Consider the following 22,495-nt stretch of genomic DNA (forward strand, 5'->3'; position numbering starts at 1 on the left):
CCTTACGTCAGAGCAAAATGAAGCTTCTCTCCTATTGAATGTTGTCATCAGTTAATATGGAGAATTTGAAGCAATTTTTAACCACTGATGTCGTTACGAAAACTGATTCTCATTCTAAAGTAGGCCTACGGTTGCAATATAAGTTTACCTAGCAAGGCAGCCATGTGAGCTTCCTGCCTAGGATCATGTTTACCAAACCGCACGAGGTCCAGAATTATCACACACGTGGCTGTGGGTGGAAAAGAACAGGTCACAAAAGGACACCAAGTTTTCTCTGAGCGAGTTGTTTCCTCAGTGATACAGTCTACTGTTGAAACGAGAAATCAAGAACACCTAGCGCGCAGACTGGCAGGTTAACGACCGCGTGACCATGTGGGTCAAAACGCTGTATACATCGGGACTGAAGTTGATGCAGAGTTTCTTCACTTCCGTATGGATCTGGAACACTTCTGCACTGGCGCCTAATAAACAAAACACAAGCAAGCGGTTAGGGAATATTAAATAGGGCATGTGGTTTTACGATCACTTTTCACGAACAGAACTTAGTACATGCTTCGCAAAGGGAAGGCAATGTCAGAAACGATGGTAGTGCTACGTCGACGGCAAGAAAGTGTGTTAGACACTATATACAACCGCGTAGATAATGTCGACAACCCCTGGACCAGGCAATTGAATACATGCATGTCGCATCAAAAGAAGAAACTAAAAAACATAGTACGTAATGCAATATGAACAACGATCGATGGCAAGAATGGCAAATTATCTTCTACTCGTATAATGCAAAGCGCATAAATAGTAGAAAACTCTGTGATGTTTCCCGGCATATCAATTCTTTTTTCCTAATTTATTTAAGTTTACTTTGTCAGTTAAGCATGACTAATATAATATTCTATTACATATCTTGAATAAGATGCAGCAATGCATTAGAGGCATGGCAGTTCCCAGATACTCCCGGGCCACGGTCTGGCCTAAAAGAAAGGACGGAAGGAACAAGAGAGGGCAGGGGGGCAAGACAGAAGGGAGAATGGCTAGGGTGAAACGTCCCGTCGACGAAGTGGTCATTAGAGCCGGAAGACAATCTCGCATTAGGAAAGCGGAGAGAGGAAATTTGGCTGTGCTCTTTGAAAGGAACCACCGCAGCATTCGCCGTAAGCGATGGAGGGAAGTCACAGAAAAACAATTTGGATGGTCGGATTTGAACTGCCGTCCTCCGGAACACGAGTCAAATGTGCTGGCTAGAGAGACACATTTACTGATACTACTTTCGGTGAGGGGACGTGGAAGTTGGGTCCCGCGTGAAAAATTTGTTAAGATCGTTTGCAGAGAAATTTGGCGCCAGGAATGCTTTTCTTTATGATCGAAATCCATTATCTAGTAAGGACGACTGTTAACCGAAACGAAGGAGAAGCCTATGTGTGTCACGGCTAGAATTTGATCATTTTTATATCCAATTGCATCAATATAAATTTTTCGTTTCCGAATATTACTGAGGGCACGCACGATTAGACATTCGTGTTTCTGGTGCTGAAGCTCACTTAATGAAGCCACTTCTCAGTGACTGCATGCTGCATAATTTTCGTACATATTTATACTGTTACATTTGTCAATGGCAGCGGTTGGGTGAAAAAGAGATGAGTGCTCCATGGCAGTGCCTCAGTGGTAATTCAGGACAGTGTCATCAGGCAGACTGTGTTTGAAATTGTTATCACTTTGAAATACGCCAAGGATTGCAACCAAACCGTATATTTCGTTAATGTCCAAGTCCTTTCTATAGCAAGGAACATTGGTAAGGTGACCGTAGATGTTAAACATACAGAGTGTATGCTTCATGTTCTGTAAAAAGTCGCACTTAGAAGAAGTGTGTCTTGATCTATCCTCTCCAAGGGCCAACATCGCTGGCCAGCCATCTATACCGATACCTGTCGTTGAATAATGAATAATGCTGAGGTATGTTCCAAATTGGCATATTTTATTAACGTCACCGATTAATCGATCAGTCGTTAGAATCAGACACACACATACAATATCTGAGGTTATCCGGACCGATATATGGCGGACTGCCACAGTATGAAGTTTGAGATGCACTGGAAATACCCTAAAGAAGTGTAATTCATGAACGAAACACATCGCTTCGAACACTAGGCTAGAGAAGAGAAGTTCGTCTTTTCCATTCTATTGACACGAAGACAATTTCAGACACAGAATTAGGTAATTTGGAGAATGATGAGGTAAGTAATCGACCCTGGCCTTTTTAAAGGAACCATACCTGAATTTGCTTGATTTAGGGAAAATAACAATAACGGACAAATGAGCGGTCAATGCCTTGACCACCCCCCCCCACCCCCTTCCCACCACGTTTTCACGTTGTACCAAATAGTAGTCTTATGTCTTAACCAAATTCGATTCTGTAGATGCCAAACAGGAAAACATTATATCTTCAAAGTAATAAGATTACCAGTTATGACTTTAATTTGTTAAGCAAATGATACGGTTGATAAGATATTACAAACAAAAGGAGAATCGATAAGAAAACAACCGATTCTGTAAAGCGGATCAAAATGCTCACACAAGTGTGTTCGTTCACATTCTCCCTCATAAACGGTAGTACATTAGCATTTGATCTTCACAACGTAAATATCGACTACAAATCACCGTAAATTCCACACTGAATTTTCAAGAGCCTCACTTGAAATTTTTGTTACCAGTTATCTGTTATGTGACGCAAGGAACTCACAATAAATTACGTTGCGAAATACTAAGCACTTGTCTTAGTCCAGTACGTTTCAGATCTAATTTTCCATTGCAGTAAGCGAAGTATAACGCCATGTCTTCGGGTAGCCTCATTTTCAGAAAACACTTTAATGCATAATTGTAATTGGATTCGAAATGTTTTCGAGTTACTGTGACTATCTACTTTGTTTCAATATCTCGTTAGTGAGCGCTTCAGTAACCGTGACTGTATCATTCCAGGGACTATTAATCTGTTTAACTGAGAAGGCGCCAATAGCTACTATTGGACTTCTAGTAACAGGTTCCGACACTTAGAGCAGTCACCTCCCTCGGTAAGGGGGACGTGGGCGAGAGAGTGGAAGAGGGAAGGGAAGGTATCGGAAGCCTGCCGTTCACCGCCGTAATGAATCGATCGATAAGGCAGCACAATTGGCGCAAATTGCGCACGGCGCAGGGTGGCGCTTTTGGTGGCCTGGCTCTTATCGCGGTGGACGCACTGGTACATACCGTGGCAGGCTGTGCCCTACAACCGCCGCAAGTAGCGTGGCGTAACGTAGCCAAGTGTCCAAGTATAAAGCCAACGAGTATAAAGCCCCAAGTATAAAGCCCACGACTCGTATTCATCACTAGATATTCTAGTCTGACACACTAAGATTACCTTACACCAGAATAGGCACAAAAACTCTGAAAGGAAGAGTAACTTTCACCGGACTGCTCGTCAAACATGCATGTGTTTTTCCGTGTAGTGAATTCTCAGGTCAGCGCTCTATTGACTGAAGACTTTCTAGTGATTAGATTCCATGTGTGAACTGCAATTATAGCAGATCAGCTAAATACCAGTCTACATTTGTTCTAACCTCTTAACGGCAGATAAAATGTTCTTCAGACCCAAAGTTTTTTCGATGCAGGGTTAATGTAAGTCAGAGGGTGCCAAAGCCAGCGAATGCAGTATATGCTCTAACAGCTCAATTGCTCATTTTTCCAATTAAGCAACGCTAGTTTATGGGCGGAAGCATTATCCTAATATAAAACTAGTTTTGAAAACTAATCCAATGATTATTTTACTCTTGGCAAGTAATCAGTAACAGAAGTCCCTTTCGCTTCCCAGAACAACACAACAACTAATAAAAGAACTTTCCGACTGATGAAATTGATTTCACACGTTTTTGCTGCAGCGATACTGCCTTCTGCCCATCGCTTTGATAGCTGTTTAGTTTGTGGTATGGAGAACCCATGTCTCAGCCACAGTAACAAACAGCTGTACAAAGCATTTAGATTATTTTTAAAACAGCACAAAAATTTCTGAAAAAGTAGTTTCGTATTTCGTTTTGTTCAGCATCCAAATGTTGCACACTACTAGCAGAAAGCTTTCTCATGGTCAATTCTTCAATATAGCGTACGCGTTCTCCCGATAGGGTCTTGGTCACAGCTAGTTCACACATGTTTGTTCGTCGATGGTCTACCAAGCTATTTTTATCTGCGATGCAATTTCGGGGCGCCCGACGTGGTGGTCGGTTTTACGGGAGATACGGTAAAATGTGAACACAGTCGCCCTTTCTTTGACTGTTGTAAATGAAGGAAGGAAGATTACGGCTTAACGCCCCATCGACATCGATGTCATTAGCGACGGATGTAATGAGGAAGCATAAACCTAGGCACATGGCAAGTTTTGACTAATTCACGCTGGCGATAAACCGTCACAGACAAGATTTTGACAGCATTTTATTCGAGTTCACCCACTTGAAAGAAATATACACGACTACATAAAAAGCCGTACAAAACAAAATTATTTTGCAAGACAAGTTAAAACATAAATTCAGTTATTCCACAACATGTATGAAAATCACTTCATCGATATGAATGTTAATCTAAGACGTAACGTGAAATATTCTCCTTGTCTGTTACGTAACGCATGCACATGCGTTAACATGTAATTGAAAAACTAATAAATTAACATAAATTCTGTAAGTAAGCGTTAATGTTAAGATTTAGTAGCATCGCACTTCACAGTAAGAACAATCATTGCCATCAACAATCAATTTCTTTTATCTAAATTATAATGCCACTGACGAAAGTGTCTGGTAGCTCTCGGACTTCCATTGTGGTTTGTTAAAGACTTAAGTCACGTATCAACTGACATGTATGAATTATCGCTAACACTGACTGTTCATAATTTCGTGGACGGTTTTCTACTAGGTTCTGATATACTAATGATCAAATTTGCTTTCATTATTTCCTAGCGTTGAATAATAGCAGTTCATGCCTTCTTGGGTGAATTGATGCTACATACACTATGATTCATTCCAAATTATGCTCGCTGGGAATTACGATGGAACTTCGAGCAAGTTAATCAATATACTTTCCTGCCCTTGAACACGATCACTGTCATCTTGTAACGGAGTGATTCGATTCCAAAAAAATGGTTCAAATGGCTCTGAGCACTATGGGACTCAACTGCTGTGGTCATCAGTCCCCTAGAACTTAGAGCTACTTAAACCTAACTAACCTAAGGACATCACACACACCCATGCCCGAGGCAGAATTCGAACCTGCGACCGTAGCAGCAGCGCGGCTCCGGACTGGAGAGCCTAGAACCGCACGGCCACCGCGGCCGGCCGATTCGATTCCAGACCTTGTCACAATGTGAGTGTCATTCTGTTGTCTGAAATGTTGAAAACCGGCTGTCATTTGATCGAACAAAAAACAGACAACATCAACCTCACACAATTTACGCTCAACGTCACTGTCGGTACAACAAACTCATTTGGTCGTAGACATCGTTCACTAGGAATCCGTCGGGTTCACACACTGCTGACAGTGGCCCATCGTGAACTATTACTCATGATTCAACAAAACGCCTCCTTACGTTTCATTAGACCAATGACCGCGTGGTCTGTGCCAAGCAAGGTCGCTCATTCTTTCTTGCAGTCACTGGCTTTTGGGCAGCAACAACACCTCGAAAAACGTGGTTTATCAGCTATAGTTGGATCCGTCTGTCTCTTACTTCTATACCTGAATGCAACGGATGTTCTCTGTAACAACTGACCAGAAGTCTGTCGCTTGATTCGTATAGCATGTTATAGATTTCATCCGTCCCTAATAGTTAATTTCTTAGACCACCAGAGCGAAGTTCCGTTTTCGTAATTCCTTGAAGCTCTCATTTCACGGCACTAGGGCACGTATAAGTCCTAATAAATCTTTCTGATGAAATGTACAAACTTGCTGGACCCCAGTTCTAACACATTTTATTCTCTCCATCGACTCACTCTGCATTTAAAATGATGGTATATAGCATGGCCAGACTTCCACCCACAAAATTTCGGAGGTTGTTTAGGGGTATGTTGTGAATCTTTTGGTGTAATGGTCTAGTGGAGTCCGGTGGCTCGTTAGAGAGTAATGATGTAATCATGAGTTGCTTGGTTACCCCCACTATTTTTGTTTCTTTGAAAATACCTTCACAACAGCGATCCCGGACATCTTGTGAAATTTTATCGGTGATGTTCGGCTTTACCCTGCCTAATGGTTTGCCTTTATACTACGCAGATGAGAAATACCGAGACTAGGTACTAATGTCCGTGGGTTTAAGTAAGCGGCTGTTATTCGACATTGAGGTAATATGCCGGTACTTATGCTGTGGACAGTTTCATCAAATTTGCTTGACGAACACCTTGTTCTTACACACACTACCGCTGCGGAACTTAAGCGCTGGAACAAAGGAAGATGTTTGTGGACTCTTGTCACATTCTGAAGGCGATCTCCAATACTGAGAACACATTTTGAAAGTGCTCAAAAAATGGTTCAAATGGCTCTGAGCACTATGGGACTTAACTTCTGAGGTCGTCAGTCCCCTAGAACTTAGAACTACTTAAACCTGGACTGTAATTGGTAAACTATATAGGGTGTAATTTTATGATATTTCCGGAAAGCAACATTACATAAGAAGATAAGAGCGCAAGAGTTGAATAGTAACCACAAGCAAAATTCTGAGAAAACATTTTACACTAAATATTACAAAAAATTTACTAAACATTTGCGTTCACCATGGAAATGTAGCCCAAAATGTGCTACTGAGTTAGTTTCCTACATCTTATTTCATCCATAAGGACTACAAAAGGAGCAACATACATAATGGAATCATCCAGTTCTTGCATTTACTTTTTTGAGACTGAAACAGAGGATTCACTGTACAGAATTTCTATCTATATGTGAGCAATTATTTACTAAACAACATAAAAAACTAGAATAAATATATTTCAAACTATTTAAAGAATTATGAAAATTAAGAAAAAATACGTTTCAGAAGAAAGCCATTACTTCAGTTATTATGTCCTTATTAAAAATATAAATAAATTAGCGTAGAATATTTGAAGAACTTTGTTTGCAATTTGTTTAGTGGCACAAACGAAAATGCAGTTTAAAAGGAAGTAAAAAAGTAGCCTAATTGTGTTTATATCAAAAGTTCCAAAATAATCTATATTATATTCGAACCTCCTCAAATGATGTATCATTGTCAGATCCTACATTACGACCAACACACTTGAGGTCCATGCGCCGCTTCTTGTGTATAAGAGGGATATTCTTTCCCGCGAGTCTAATTACATCTGCATATTTATTGCTGTTGAGAGGCAGTGTAGTCATGTAGAACAGAGGTGCCTGTAGTTTTGGAACTTCCTTATTCGTTTAGAAAACAGAACTTGGATCCAAGAGCTATGTTCTGATGTTCTGGATACCAGAGGCGAGCTTAGTAGATGAATTTGTGATATGATTTACTGACATTTTTAATCATCTTCTTGAATATGGCAAAAGATGCGATTTAAAGTCGAATTTTATCTCCTGCTGCACTTTCACTACAGTGAATTTACTGGGCGCTGATGACACAATATCATACCATTTTTCTGGTACAAAAATATACTCTTTCTACCGATTGATCTTCCCAGTCTGGGAAAACACATGACCACATGACATACATGATTGGGCACACTGAGGAAAATAGCAATTTTTCATAAATCTACCTTGATGCAGCCAGTGTGCTCAAGTGGTGAGCCATCAGATATTTTTATTCTTTATTGCACAGTTATCCGTGACACTACGCAGCATTTTAAAGTCATCTGATATGTCGTTTTTTGTGTGATGATTTAAGATTGATACAGTTTCATTCAGTCCTTTCCCTGCAATGGAAACTGAGGCCAATTTGGCGAAGAAAAGAACCACATACTTCCGGCTATTATCTGCTTCATGCACTCTAAGAAAGTATCACTGAATTGAATTATCATCTACCCCTCACAATATGCAACATTTGGAAAAAAATTCAAACATTGGACAACAGAAGAAACTATATGTATGTAGCCAAATAATTCAGTTTTACAAAAAGTGGTCATTATCCATTTCTTGCATTCAGATCTTCAATTACTCGACCCTAGCAGTTCTGACTTGTCAGCAAGTCATAAATACGAAAACCATTCAAAAGCGAGGGTTTATCAGCGAGCAATGGAATGATGTGCGCTAGGAATTGCCAGGAGAGAGAGGCGAACAAATAAATGGATGAGAGAAGAGACTGAAGTGGAAAACTTAATTATAAATGTAATGACAATGAAATGGTGCAACTTGTGATCAGGCGAATTTGTGGTAGGTGGACCAAAGAAGTTCCTTTCTGGAATTTTATTGGCAAGTAAAGACCGGAACGACTACCAAATTGGAGGTGGGCATGTGGAATTAGGAAGAAGGAGGAAGAAGATCGGCGCGTGCAGAGGTAGACAGGAATTCACAGTAGGACCTAGAGGATGGCTTTATCAAGCAGAGAATGTCAAATGTCTGCTGCTCCTGTAGCTAATGATGATGACAGTGATGATGACATACTCCGACAAGACAGCACACGATGCTGACTGCCTCAGAAGTGTGCCACTTACTGTGTAATGTAAAATGGCAGCTGGTGACACTGGCGCTAGAAGTCCGCGAACTTTGTTGTGGATGCTATAGAGTGGTATAAAACGTCAAGGTAGGAAGAACTGCGCGTCGTGAAAGGAGAGTAGAGCGTTCCAGTGAAATAGGAGGCGGCAAACAGTCCGCGGAATGCTTCCAGTAGAGCAGGCCGCATCAGTGATCTCGCGCGCCCGAGTCGTGTAAGCGGGGAAGAGAGCTCCGGGTCCTGGAAATGCGTCGCAAGTGGCGGAGCGACGGGGGCGGTGCTGTGTGTGCTAATGCACACTCCGGTGCTCTTCGCTCTCCTACCAGGGCCTCACTACACTGCACTGCAAGCAGGGCGTAATCTCGAGAGTACAGCGCATTGGCACTGTAAGAAACAATTCGCTTTCCACGGTACAATTCACTCTACACTGTGAAATTGCCGGTAAAGAGGGTGGCGGCAAACAGGAATGCGAAATGCGTAAATGTCATAAGAACAGCTGAAGTTATCCTTGAAAATACGCAACCGGGACAAATCGTTTGTGACAGGTGTTGGAATTGGTAGCATGGCAGCTGAATTGTATTCTAAAAATTCTGTGTCGCCAATGATCGTAATCAACCGTTACGCAAGAAATGTTAGGTTTTGACGTACTGAAATGCATTTACTGTGTTATTATTTTCTCTTCTGTAGAGCATTTGTCGCTGACGCAAACTGGGGAAAAACTAGACGGAGAAAAGTTTTCATTTTCATCTACTACAATTGTGGACTACTACCGTGAATAAATAAATAAGTCTAACGCATTATGTCATAGGTCGCTGAATGTTGACGACGAGCAGATAATTAAATTTACAGCCCAACCGTACTTAGCTGGGCCCCAAATGCGCGCCGACAAAACTTTCACTGATTACTTCAGATACCTTGTGGCCGCTACAAGTACTGATTTAAGGACACTCCGGTTTATGTGGGTATCCTACAGTCATTTTCCACAGCTGTTTGGATGGACAGGTACCTTTGCTGGAAACCTTTCAGAGTCAACTCACTAGAACAAGAAATGAGGTCATAAATTTCAATAGTGACGCTACAACTTACTCACGGGCTATAGCCGTGAATTTGTCTTACAACTGCGAAGCTTACCACTGATACTGTTGTAATTTAAGGAAAACAATGCCATGTCAATAATGGACTGCGTTGACTTTTGGAAGCTGCAGTGGTGCGAGACAATGACCGTAATCTGGGCCTGCCTCCTCCCACTTTCCCGTCCCAGGATCACTTTACCACAGCGAACCAGAGTGCAGGCAGCGCAATAATTATTTGACAGTGAGACCAGGGAAGTGTAAATAAATTACCTTAAGAGACAAACAAGAGTAATTTAATTCATGATGCACAACAAGTTCAAGCAAATAGTCAATGCCGGTTTTATTTTAATAACATGCATCACACTCCAACTATGCAACCTTCACTCTGCCTGAAATTTCTGGAAGTTAGATTTCTACTCCACAGTTCAAAAATGTTCAAATGTGTGTGAAATCTTATGGTACTTAACTGCTAAGGTCATCAGTCCCTAAGCTTACAAACTACTTAACCTAAATTATCCTAAGGACAAACACACACACCCATGCCCGAGGGAGGACTCGAACCTCCGCCGGGACCAACCACATAGCCCATGACTGCAGCGCCTGAGACCGCTCGGCTAATCCCGCGCGGCTACTCCCCGGTCCTGGGCGAACGATCAGAATGTCGCCTGTAACGTGATTTTACTTAGGACACCGTATAAACTTCTGGCATGTTATTAAGAGCATTTAGACGAGGGCACCGTAAAACTCCTGGCATGTTATTAAAAACATTTCGACGAGGAAACTTTTCTTGCTACTGGGGGCTAATAGAAAGGTCCTTGTTAACAGATCAGGTACTTTTTCGTTCTCTTCTTGGTTGCCGCGAAACTCAATTACACAGCGCTACTGGTCGCTACTACTTATCAAACAACTTTGTCTTATAGCGTCGATGGTTAATGTTCAATTATTTGCTTGAAACTAATTTTAACTCCATGTCACATTGCATATTAGTGTATCGTAAGGTTCTCACTTCGTTCTTTAGAATAGCATGTTACGCACACAGGCTGATTCTTATTAACGTTTGAAAACCCACGAAGCGACGTAGATGACGCTGAGACAAGGAATCTAATATGAGATACATGGGGCCGCAAATGTCGGGAAATACTCCAAAAGTGGATGATCAATGTTGAACATGTAATGTCACCAGATGACGTACTTCCCTGCCTTCGATGGTAGGGGCAGTTGTACACACTGCTCCACACGGGTACTCTGTATTCATTCTTGCACTATCCAATGTCATACGGTAGTGCTCGTGGCAGCGGTAACACGAGACTACGACGAATCGGTTTACATTTACAAAAACAGAGTAGCCTGTCGGGGTGATGAGTAACACTGCCCACTAGACACGACAAACCCAACCGCTGCACATGCTGTGGAGTATGTCAACTAGTGACGTCGGATGTGCAACATTTGTCATCCTCTTTTGGGGTATTTCCCCGAATTTTCTGGCCCCATGTGTCTTACATCAAATTAGTTGTCCCAGAGTCATCTACCTCGTTTCGTAGGTTTTTAAACGTTAATAAGAATCACACTGTGTACCTGTACCATCTGCAGGTCTGTGGTTTGCTTGTACCTGTACACTCACATGTGCATTATTATGCATCAATATGAAATAGAAACAAATGGGAGGATGAAACCCTGTGGAAGCACACAATATATTCCTCTCTCATAGCACCAAGGAGGCCGCCATCTGCCGGGCTGACAACCATCAACATCATCCCCTGGGCCCTCTAAGAGGTACTGCGAGGAGTTTTGCTTAACACGTGACAGTGGCAACAGACTGTTGAAAATGATCTGCATGCTACCGCCTTTCCGGCAGCAAACGAAATGCTAGAAATGAAAATTTCTTCCATCGCCAGGCCTTTTGGTCGGTACACCATCTCACTGTATCTAAGCAACGTCGACTACGTACACATCATCATCATCATCATCATCATCATCATCATCACCACCACCACCACCACCACCACCACCACCACGACCACCACCACCACGACCACCACCACCGTTACCCAGTTCCAGTTTACGAGATGACGAGCACAAGTACTCCCCGTTTCATCCTGTTATAGCACATTTTTGATTTACGACATTTCCCCAGTTCTAGCTTTTTTTCTCTACCTTTGGTTTCACTATCTCTAAACACAATTTCCTTGGCCTTCTATCTGATATTTTGTCTGATACTTCTGAGCGGAACTGTTTAACATTTCTCCGTCTTCATTTGATAGCATCATTGCAATCTGTACTTCCCTGCACAATCAGTAATGAGTATTTTGATCCCGACTTCATTTCTTTGTATTTAATTTTTAATTTTTCAGTTTTGGTAATGATGTAGTAAATTTTAAAATCTGAAGCGTACGAGTAACATTTCCTTGCGCACTCTCTCTACACACACCACCATCACGCCCTTTGTTATCGCAGTAGGCTTAGTGACAAGAACACAACGCCACGTGATTACTGCGGCCAACCACATATTTTTCCAGCAGTATAGCCCTTACAGCGCATCCATAACAAAGCGATCAACAAAACACCCTTATGTAGTAACGTTACTTTTCCTTGAAGGAAGCTGGTTCCTCCATAAAACCTTATCAAAAAATGGTTCAAATGGCTCTGAGCACTATGGGACTCAACTGCTGAGGTCATTAGTCCCCTAGAACTTAGAACTAGTTAAACCTAACTAACCTAAGGACATCACAAACATCCATGCCCGAGGCAGGATTCGAACCTGCGACCGTAGCGGTCTTGCGGTTCCAGACTGCAGCGCCTTTAACCGCACGGCCACTTCGGCCGGCAAACCTTATCAGTATGTATAAACAGCAGTCAGTGTTGACAGTGACAGACGCCAAAAGTTTACGACTCTTCGTTATCTAGTATCTTAAGCATACGCATAATGTGCCAACACAATTCTAGAGTGGCCGCGTCGGTCGTTTCCGACGTGTCAAAGGGCCGCTGGTAACTTAGAGCAGTAGTACGACTGCTTCTGCGACAACGGAAAGAGCCGCTACTATTTACAATTTTCAGAACTGACATCCTGAGAATCGGAAATTGCGATGCTCGTTAACGCCGACGGTCAGCGTTCTGTTTCCATTCAGAAGTAACTATATGCATTTTACACAAGTATGCACAGAGTCCTTTCACCTCTAAACATTCCAAACAAACCTAAACAGCAAATATTTTGTGCTTCCATATGTTGAGTTTGGACGACAGTGTACATGCTTTGGTCGAATTTACCTTGTGATACTAAAAATAGAAACTTCGTATGAGGCGAAAAAACTGGTTGCTGGAACAAAAGAAAAACTTATTCTCACATTAATTTAATCACAGAGGTGAAAATATATCTGTTCGATTGGGATAGTGGGGAGGAAAGGTAATTAAACCTTTAGTCACAAGTAATGGTAGGATACAATCGTGAGTGACACTATGGCATCACACGAAAGACGGAAAGTAACAATGTGTTTTCTTGATACAGGAACGTCTTATGTAGCCCTGAAACACGTATCTGTAACATCGAAGTGTCGTCTTATACAGGGTATTACAAAAAGGTACGGCCAAACTTTCAGGAAACATTCCTCACACACAAATAAAGAAAAGATGTTATGTGGACATGTGTCCGGAAACGCTTAATTTCCATGTTAGAACTCATTTTAGTTTCGTCAGTATGTACTGTACTTCCTCGATTCACCGCCATGATTTCATACGGGATACTCTACCTGTGCTGCTAGAACATGTGCCTTTACAAGTACGACACAACATGTGGTTCATGCACGATGGTGCTACTGCACATTTCAGTCGAAGTGTTCGTACGCTTCTCAACAACAGATTCGGTGAGCGATGGATTGGTAGAGGCGGACCAATTCCATGGCCTCCACGCTCTCCTGACCTCAACCCTCTTGACTTTCATTCATGGGGGCATTTGAAAGCTCTTGTCTACGCAACCCCGGTACCAAATGTAGAGACTCTTCGTGCTCGTATTGTGGACGGCTGTGATACAATACGCCATTCTCCAGGGCTGCATCAGCGCATCAGGGATTCCATGCGACGGAGGGTGGATCCTCGCTAACGGAGGACATTTTGAACTTCCTGTAACAAAGTGTTTGAAGTCACGCTGGTACGTTATGTTGCTGTGTGTTTCCACTCCATGATTAATGTGATTTGAAGAGAAGTAATAAAATGAGCTCTAACATGGAAAGTAAGCGTTTCCGGACACATGTCCACATAACGTATTTTCTTTCTTTGTGTGTGAGGAATGTTTCCTGAAAGTTTGTCCGAACCTTTTTGTGACACCCTGTATACATCACCTCTAACAGCCCGGGATTTATAGCTATCTCCTAATTTTTCCCTCATGTGTAGTCGATCGTGAGAGAATTTATCTTTTCAATAATAACATTCTGATCTGGCCAGAGGCCACGCATTTTTGTTAAAAACATATCATCACTATAAGCTTGCGACTTAATGCTTCAGATAGCTTGGCACAATGGCGCAGCGAAGCCTTTACTGAAATGAAGCTTGCCTCTATCAGCATGAACATAGATGAAGTACAATGCATATTGGGAAATTTTGCACAAAACTACATACCTGAGAACCAGTTATGCGGGCGGCACTGTTAAAAATGCCTTCGAATATTAAATTACGCGTGCTTGCACCAAATGCTCTGTGTCAAACTTGAATTTACAAGCGTATCCACGTAAGTTTTTAGTTATCGTCGTCGTCAGCAGCGGCAGTAGCAGAAAAAACAACAACAGCAGCAGCAGCAGCAGGGGCCATTTGACATCCACTTCTCGTTAGTCATTTCTTCTGACTTCACCTACCAGTATGGCCTTCAACTGTATGCATCCGTATCGCCTCTGGATGCTTTCCAATGTATTCTACCCATCTTCCCTGCGGAAGTCGTCCCGATCTTTCTTTAACTCTTGAAATCCAGCTGAAAGCTTCTTTGGTGGATCTACCACCCATTTTTCTGGATACATATCCCGGCCATCTGTGTTTCGTGTTCATTACTCGTAATAATTATTGTCACTTCGTAAATATAATCTTCATTTTCTTAGATGCTGAAAGTGTTTGCATAACTGACTCTGGCATACCACCCCATTTTTAAATAAATTCTCATAATCTATGTTGCTAACTTTGAGCGTGATGTGTGTGTTCATTTCTAGCTTTGTACCCGAGATAACTCTGCGTCCTAGGAATCTATGATCACATAGAATTCGGAAGTGTTTTACGACTCTCAATAATTGTACGATTTCTTTATTGCTTCACAAAATGTAGTCAGCTTTAATTTTAGTTGCGTTTGGCATTTTCGAAGTCAATTTTCTATTCTTTTTTTTTTTCGGGAAGAATGTCTAACCGACAGTACATGACTCATCCACAAGGTGCTTAAAGCTACATATGTTTGTGGACGTTGAGGGCCGGCTACAGCGTATTAATCACAAGCCTGAGAGTAAGGTACGTGACTGACCTTGGCGGTGATGTAGAAGAGATTGTTGAGCACCATCTCGGTGGCCTCCGCGGAGCCCCAGCCCTCGCGGCGGCTGCCCGGCCGGCTCATCTCAGCTGCGTAGTACTGCGGGCAAACAAAAACACTCATTTCATTCCACTCCCGCAGCGCTGCGACCCGCAGGCCGCACTTGCAAAGGCAACAAAATAACTGTACCTACACCACGGAACTGAACACAATACATCCTACAGAGTTTCGATATGCAAAATTACCTCAAAATTACCTACAATATAACAAACGTGGTTAGACGAAAGTATCCGATATGTAATGATGGAAAAAGTTGCAACACCAAAAAATAATTAATGCAGCGTAATGAATTTTCAGAAATACATTTGCCTACGTAGTACATTTAAGTCATTAACATTGCAAGATCACAGGTTAATGTAACAGCGAGATATGCCATTGCAAATGTGAAAGGCTGGTACATTAACTGTCAGTATAACCGACCGAATATTGAATACAAGGCTGCAAACGTACATGCGATGTCTTATACAGGTGCTGAACGTCAGTTGGTGGGATGAAGTTCCATGCCTTTTGCACTTGATCTGTCAATATACGGCAGTTTAATGCTAGTTGTGGATGACGCTGGATGTGTCGTCCGATTATGTCCCATATCTGCTCGATTGCAGGCCAAAGCAACATGTCGAGATTGGAGACAGATATGGTGATCGAGCAGGCCAAGGCAATATGCTAACACTCTGTGGAGTATGTTGGGTTACGACAGTGGTATGTGGACGAGGTCACATAACTAATGAGGAGGTATTGAATAGAATTGGGGAGAAGAGGAGCTTGTCGCACAACTTGACTAGAAGAAGGGATCGGTTGGTAGGATATGTTCTGAGACATCGAGGGATCACCAATTTAGTATTGGAGGGCAGCGTGGAGGGTAAAAATCATAGAGGGAGACCAAGAGATGAATACACTAAGCAGATTCAGAAGGATGTAGGCTGCAGTAGGTACTGGGAGATGAAGAAGCTTGCACAGGATAGAGTAGCTGCATCGAACCAGTCTCAGGACTGAAGACCACAACAACAACAACAACAACAACAACAACAACATGTGGACGAGCGTTATCCTGTTGAAAAACATCGGTTGGAATACTGCTCATCAATGGCAGCACAACGGATCGAATCACCAGAGAGGCGTACAGTTTTGCAGTCAGGATGTGCGGCATAAACACGAGAGTGTTCCTGCTGTTATAAGAAATCACACCCCAGAGTATAACTCCAGGTGTTGGTCCAATGTGTGTAGCACGCAAACTGGTTGGTTGCAGGTCCTCAACTAGCCTCCGCCTAACCAACATACGGCCATCCCTGGCGCCGAAACAGAACCGGCTTTCATCAGAACATACAACACACCTCGACTCTTCCCTCCAGTGAGCTCTCGCTTGACACCACTGAAGTCGTAAATGGCAATGGTTTCGGGTCAGTGGAATGCACGCAATAGGGCGTCTGGCTCGGACCTATCCTTGAAGTGACCGATTTGTAACAGCCCGTTGCGTCTCACTGTGGTGCCAACTGCTGCTCAAAGTGCTGCTGCAGATGCAGTTCGATGAGCCAAAGCCATCCGCCGAACACGATGATCTTCCCTCTCGGCAGTACCATGTGACCGTCCGGGTCTAGTCTCCATGCGACCGTACATCCTTCGTGACGACCTCTGCCAGTAAGCACGTACAGTGGCTACATTCCTGCCAAATCTTTGTGAAAATCGCAGAAGTAACAATCAGCTTCTCATATCCTTATTACACGACCTCGTTCAAGCTCTGTGTGAACATCAATTTCCCACGTCCAATTTCAAAGGTAACTCAGCTCGCACGACCGTTACAGCGTGTATTTAAACCAAAGCTGATTTGCGTCCTCACAGTGGCACTATTAGGGCCACATTCATACGAATGAGGCGAAATTTGAATAAACAACATCTTTCAGATGTAGAGACACGCCTACCAATTTTTTTTGTTATGTCGCACAACTCCTTGTTGCTGCGACTCTTTCCGTCAGCGTAATTTGATTACATAACTGGCAATCAGTCACTGAAATCAGTCACAACACTGAAGCTTCTACGAGTTTCTCTCGGGAAACCTTTAAGGTGAAACGACCACATAAATGTAATGATACATGGCTCAAATTTATTGGAGAACCCATGAAAAACGTGTTACTGGTGCACGAAAGAGATCGCTAACAAACCACTTCTTCGATCAATCCTTGAGTATCATTTGTTGGTATGGAACCCTTACCAAGGTGGGATTAACGAAAGAGAAAAAATTTAAAGCATATTTACACGACTCATCACTAGTTCGTTTAGTAAGCGTGAGAATGTCACAGAACAGCTCAAAGAGCAGCAGTGGGAGACGTTACAATAGAGACGAGCCGGCAACCTTGCTCATAAAATTCCGCGAGCCCATTTTCTAAAATGAGTCAACTGACACTGTTGAGTTAAAAAGTACCCTTGTCCATCACGAGACCGAATGCTGCCGCATGGCGTTGCAGGTAGGTGACGCGATAAGGGAAGTATATACTGGGCAGCAGAACTCTATGACCAGCAACCTACTATCGATATAAACGTGTCCTGGCGATAACAGCGTCACCTGCCGAGACATTTCCTCCAGTTTATACAGCTCTACAAGTCATTACACATAATTTAAAGTAGTCACCATAGGAAAACTGCGTTACTAGTAACTATGGCGCGGAGAATGAGTGTGTAATTAGTTGTTCAATTTCCTTAAAGATGAAGACTAAAAAGATTTTATCAGAAAGTAAAAACGGAAGAACTTAATCCCTAAAAATATTTCTAAATGTGATAAATCGTTAATCTGTTGCGTATCACAGCTCCAAATTCGAAGATTTTTGGACGCTTTTGCTTCGGCGTACTAAGAAACCATTTCACAATAACGCCGCAGGAGCTCGTAAATATGATAAAACCTAGAAAATAACGGGGGATATCCCTCCTTTCCTATAAAAAGAAATAACAACAGCGAAGCTGTAATATTATATTTTGCAAGAAGGGTTATGTTCTTGCGCTTCTCTCTTCAAAATATCAAGCCAAGATCATTCCACATACGGAGTGCAATTTGCTGAGATGCCCATAAATCGCGTGTACAAAATCCACGAGAATTTTGAACGCAATCTGTCTGTATTAGCGAAGTAGTGATAGTCAAATTCTGCAGGGCGCTCACGGGCAACCCTTACGCAGTAACATTGTCACGCGATTTTGGAGGCAATGAATATTGACGACAAAATTTTTTTCTGCGCTTCTAAATGCTCACTTGAGGGATGTACACCATCAGTGAATGAGATCAAGGAAAAATGCCTTCACACCCTTATGCAGTCGGGGAAAATAGACAGTCTCTAATAACCTCAACGTGGACCAGACCAAACGTCACTATCTTGGGGACAATGCCCTTTCAGAAGCTAGAGATAGATATCAACGTAAAGCCTCTGCAGCATAACAAGAGAAACTGTTGGATTCAGAGCACCAGTAATTTCGTGGGTGCTGAGAGTGACGATGATACCTGATCACGATGTTACTGCAGGGGGGGGGGGGGGGTTGAGAGGAGTTTTCATTGCGGCGCAGAATTTTTCGGTCGTTAAAATTTAGGCAGAATCGTGGAGTCAGCGCTATTTACCCTTAGTTACTTGTTTTGGTCTAAAAAAAGTTCACAGGCCCAGTGGCTGTTTGCATAAAAAGAGACAGCTAGCGATCTATCTTTACTAGCTTTTAAAAATGAATGGGAATAACAGAAGAAAAGATAACAACTATGAGTATCTGTTATGCGATATACGGTCGTGCAATCGACGGGTACTGCACGACATTACAACACAGTTGACGATGAAAGAGCACAAAAATTACAACGATCATCTGACGGGATTCACTGTTCTATAGATCGAGAAGCACTTTGTGCTAAATTTGCAGCAAGGAGCACGTGGTGAAGCTCCTTGTACGAATAGTAAATTTGCTGAAGTCGCACCCATTATTCCACTGTCAGTTGCAACAGTTTTCGATGGAATTGAATGAACAGTACGGAGACTTTATATACAGGGTGTACCTAAAGTCCGGGAACACTCAATTATTTATTGCACAAGAACTAAATATTGTACAGATGTCATACATATTGCATTTTGTAGAGGAATTCTAAAAGTTGTTTTTATTTCTTTTTTTTTTTTTTTACAAACATTCGGTATGCGAACCATGAGTGACCCGGCAGAGGTCAATATGGTAATCGAATTCGAGCCATACCCGTCCCAGCAGAGAATCGTCAACTGTCGCAGTCGCTTCCCGTATTCTTTCCCGGAGCTCTGCTACATCACTTAGTAGAGGCGGTACGTACACCAGATCTTTAATGTGTTCCCACAGAAAAAAGTCACAATGAGTGAGATCTGGTGATCGGGGAGGCCATTTCATGAAACAGCGGTCCTCTTCTGTAGCACGGCCGATCCATCGATGTGGCAGCTCCGTGATCAGGTACCCACGAGCATCACGATGAAAATGGGTTGGAGCCCCAACCTGCTGAAAGATGAACGGAGTGTCCGATTGCATTTGAGGCATCAGCCATTGCTGCAACATGTCCAAGTAGGGATATCCTGCGACAGTGCTTCCGGCGAAGAAGAATGGCCCGTACAGTTTTCGACGTAACAAGGCACAAAAAACATTTACCGTTGGGGAATCACGCTCAAATTCACTGCATTCCTGCCATTGGTAAATTGCCTTCCTTGTTGATGGCCTCTTACCGTACTTGGTTCTAAACATCCGTTGAACAGCTGTAGCACACGTGTTTTGTGTCGAACTCCAACACACAGAAAGCTCGCTCCGCAGCTGAACTCGCAATGTTTGCGACTAGCGCTGACTATCGGCAAATTTCCAAACTACGCTGTGGCGGTATATATGAAAAAAACTTTCAGGGTTTCTCTTCAAAATGACATATGTATGATATCTGTACAATGTTTGGTTCTTGTGCAATAAATAATTGAAAGTGTTCCCGACTTTATGTACACTGTGTATTACTGGTTGCTTAAGTCGGTGGACTTGCTGGACCGATTTTTCCATTTATAATCCGCTATTGTTGAATTTATGAAGGAAGCTGAAGAGCAGGAATGAAAATTAGAATATCTGGAACGTATTGCAGACCATGCATTTTAAGTGGACTTGACTGCACACTTCTCGCAATAAGAAATTAAACGGTAAGAAACGACTTTTTCTGATTTTCTCGATTTAAAAAGGAAATCGCTTTGTGGAAGGGACAAATTTTGACAAAAACAAAAAAACCACACACCTCCTTTTTCCCTAAGCTCTCTGGCGTTAGAGAAAACGTGAGCTTTGAAGAAGTCATTGTGGCCTTGAAAGAAATGCAAGGACAGTTTTCTAAACGTTTTGAGGACGCTGCTCAAATTGCTTCTGTTTTCGAACTGTTTTCGGGACCGTTGCCGTTTCAGCAGAGAGCGCTTCTGTGCATGCGCAGACGGAACTGATTGATCTGCAATGTTGTTGTTGTGGTCTTCAGTCCTGAGACTGGTTTGATGCAGCCCTCCATGCTACTCTATCCTGGGCAAGCTTCTTCATCTCCCAGTACCTACTGCAACCTACATCCTTCTGAATCTGCTTAGTGTATTCATCTCTTGGTCTCCGCCTACGATTTTTACCCTCTACGCTGCCCTCCAATACTAAATTGGTGATCCCTTGATGCCTCAGAACATGTCCTACCAACCGATCCCTTCTTCTGGTCAAGTTGTGCCACAAACTCCTCTTCTCCCCAATCCTATTCAGTACCTCCTCATTAGTTATGTGATCTACCCATCTAATCTTCAGCATTCTTCTGTAGCAATTAAATTCAATATTTCTTCTGTTATCTGCAATGTATTTCCTGTTTAAAACAGATGTTGTTTTCCGTTAAAACTGTCCAGGAGGCCTATGATGTTTTCCTCTGGAAGAATTTCCTTGTCTAAATAATGAGGTAGCAAACGTGATAAAATATTTTGATAAACACAAGTGTGCGAAAGAACTTTTTCGATTATTAGACTAAATAAGTCACGATGAATTGATAGCGTGACTGTCAATATCTGCGAAATTCTTGTACGAGATAAAAATTTGTATTCAGCATGTCAAAATTAATTAAATAACACTGTAAATTTGTTTTGTTTGTGATGTATGTGATTGAGAAACATGAAACCATGTCGTATGCAGTGTGACTGCACTGTCCCGTAAATGCGGCGCATAAGGAATCTCCCCCTCTTCCCCCTCCTCTCGCTCAGACAGCGTGGCGTGGCGGTGGGGTGTGGGTGTGCAGCCAGGCGAGAGCGTTATGGCACGCGAGCCATAGCCCGGCTCACATACCGAATTCTTAGCCGTCTCTGTATTATGTTTTTCAGAGTCCAAAATTGTAAAATATGAATTGTCTGTTGTGCGAACTCAAGAACATCCTACAAAGGCCTGTTCCAGGGACGAGGGATAGTAACTACAGCTTACCTTTATATTTGTTAGTTAATGAAATTTACCATAAATGATGTATCTCCTTGTCAAATAAATATCTCAGTTCATGGAATCAACGCTACAAATAAGAATAATCTCCTTTAGCCCAGAAATGGGTCCATTATTGAGGAACACACACTGTTAATTTCTTACCAGCAGCCACACTACTAGCACGGTTCTGCTCTATTGATGAGTTTCTTACTTCTTGATTGTATTGTTAATAATATTAAATAACATCACTGTTAAGCAGACTCTGCCTTCTGCATATTTTCAGCGCAGTAACGTGATCAACATAAATAGGTATTGCAAATTACTTTCTGCTTGATGATGCACGGCTACAACAGGCCAAGAATTATTTTTGCACATTTCAGTAACAAGTTTATTAGCATCCCTTAATTGAAAACGTACTTCAGATTCATTTACTTACTCTACATATACGATGACCATTTCACATTAGAACCCGTGGAAGGAACATTAGATATCGCCTCTCTTTGTAAATATTTGTCATGTACTCATTTTTTTCATACATGATACATGCTTTAGAATATCTTTATTATGAAGCTTTGAAACAAAAATAATATCTAACCTAGGCAAACGCATCGTCGAGTAGTAGAAGAAAAGTGCGTTGCTAGTCACAGGACTTGGCTGTGTGGAGGCACCCTGCAATATTTATGTACAGGGTGATTCAAAAAGAATACCACAACTTCAGGAATTTAAAACTCTGCAACGACAAAAGACAGAGCTAAGCACTATCTGTCGGCGAATTAAGGGAGCTATAAAGTTTCATTTAGCTGTACATTT

At 42.2% G+C, this 22,495-nt stretch overlaps 1 protein-coding gene across 1 annotated transcript in view; it reads right to left on the bottom strand.

Annotated features, from left to right (window-relative positions):
* Nucleotides 1-22,495, bottom strand: part of LOC126195200 (protein furry) — a 1,217,589-nt gene that overhangs the window by 342,488 nt on the left and 852,606 nt on the right. Inside the window, exon 27 of the mRNA XM_049933718.1 lies at nucleotides 15,197-15,301. Within this exon, the coding sequence (XP_049789675.1) occupies nucleotides 15,197-15,301 (105 nt within the window). The remainder of the gene's footprint in view (nucleotides 1-15,196; nucleotides 15,302-22,495) is intronic.

The sequence above is a fragment of the Schistocerca nitens genome, chromosome 1, assembly GCF_023898315.1.
Source record: "Schistocerca nitens isolate TAMUIC-IGC-003100 chromosome 1, iqSchNite1.1, whole genome shotgun sequence".
NCBI lineage: Eukaryota > Metazoa > Arthropoda > Insecta > Orthoptera > Acrididae > Schistocerca > Schistocerca nitens.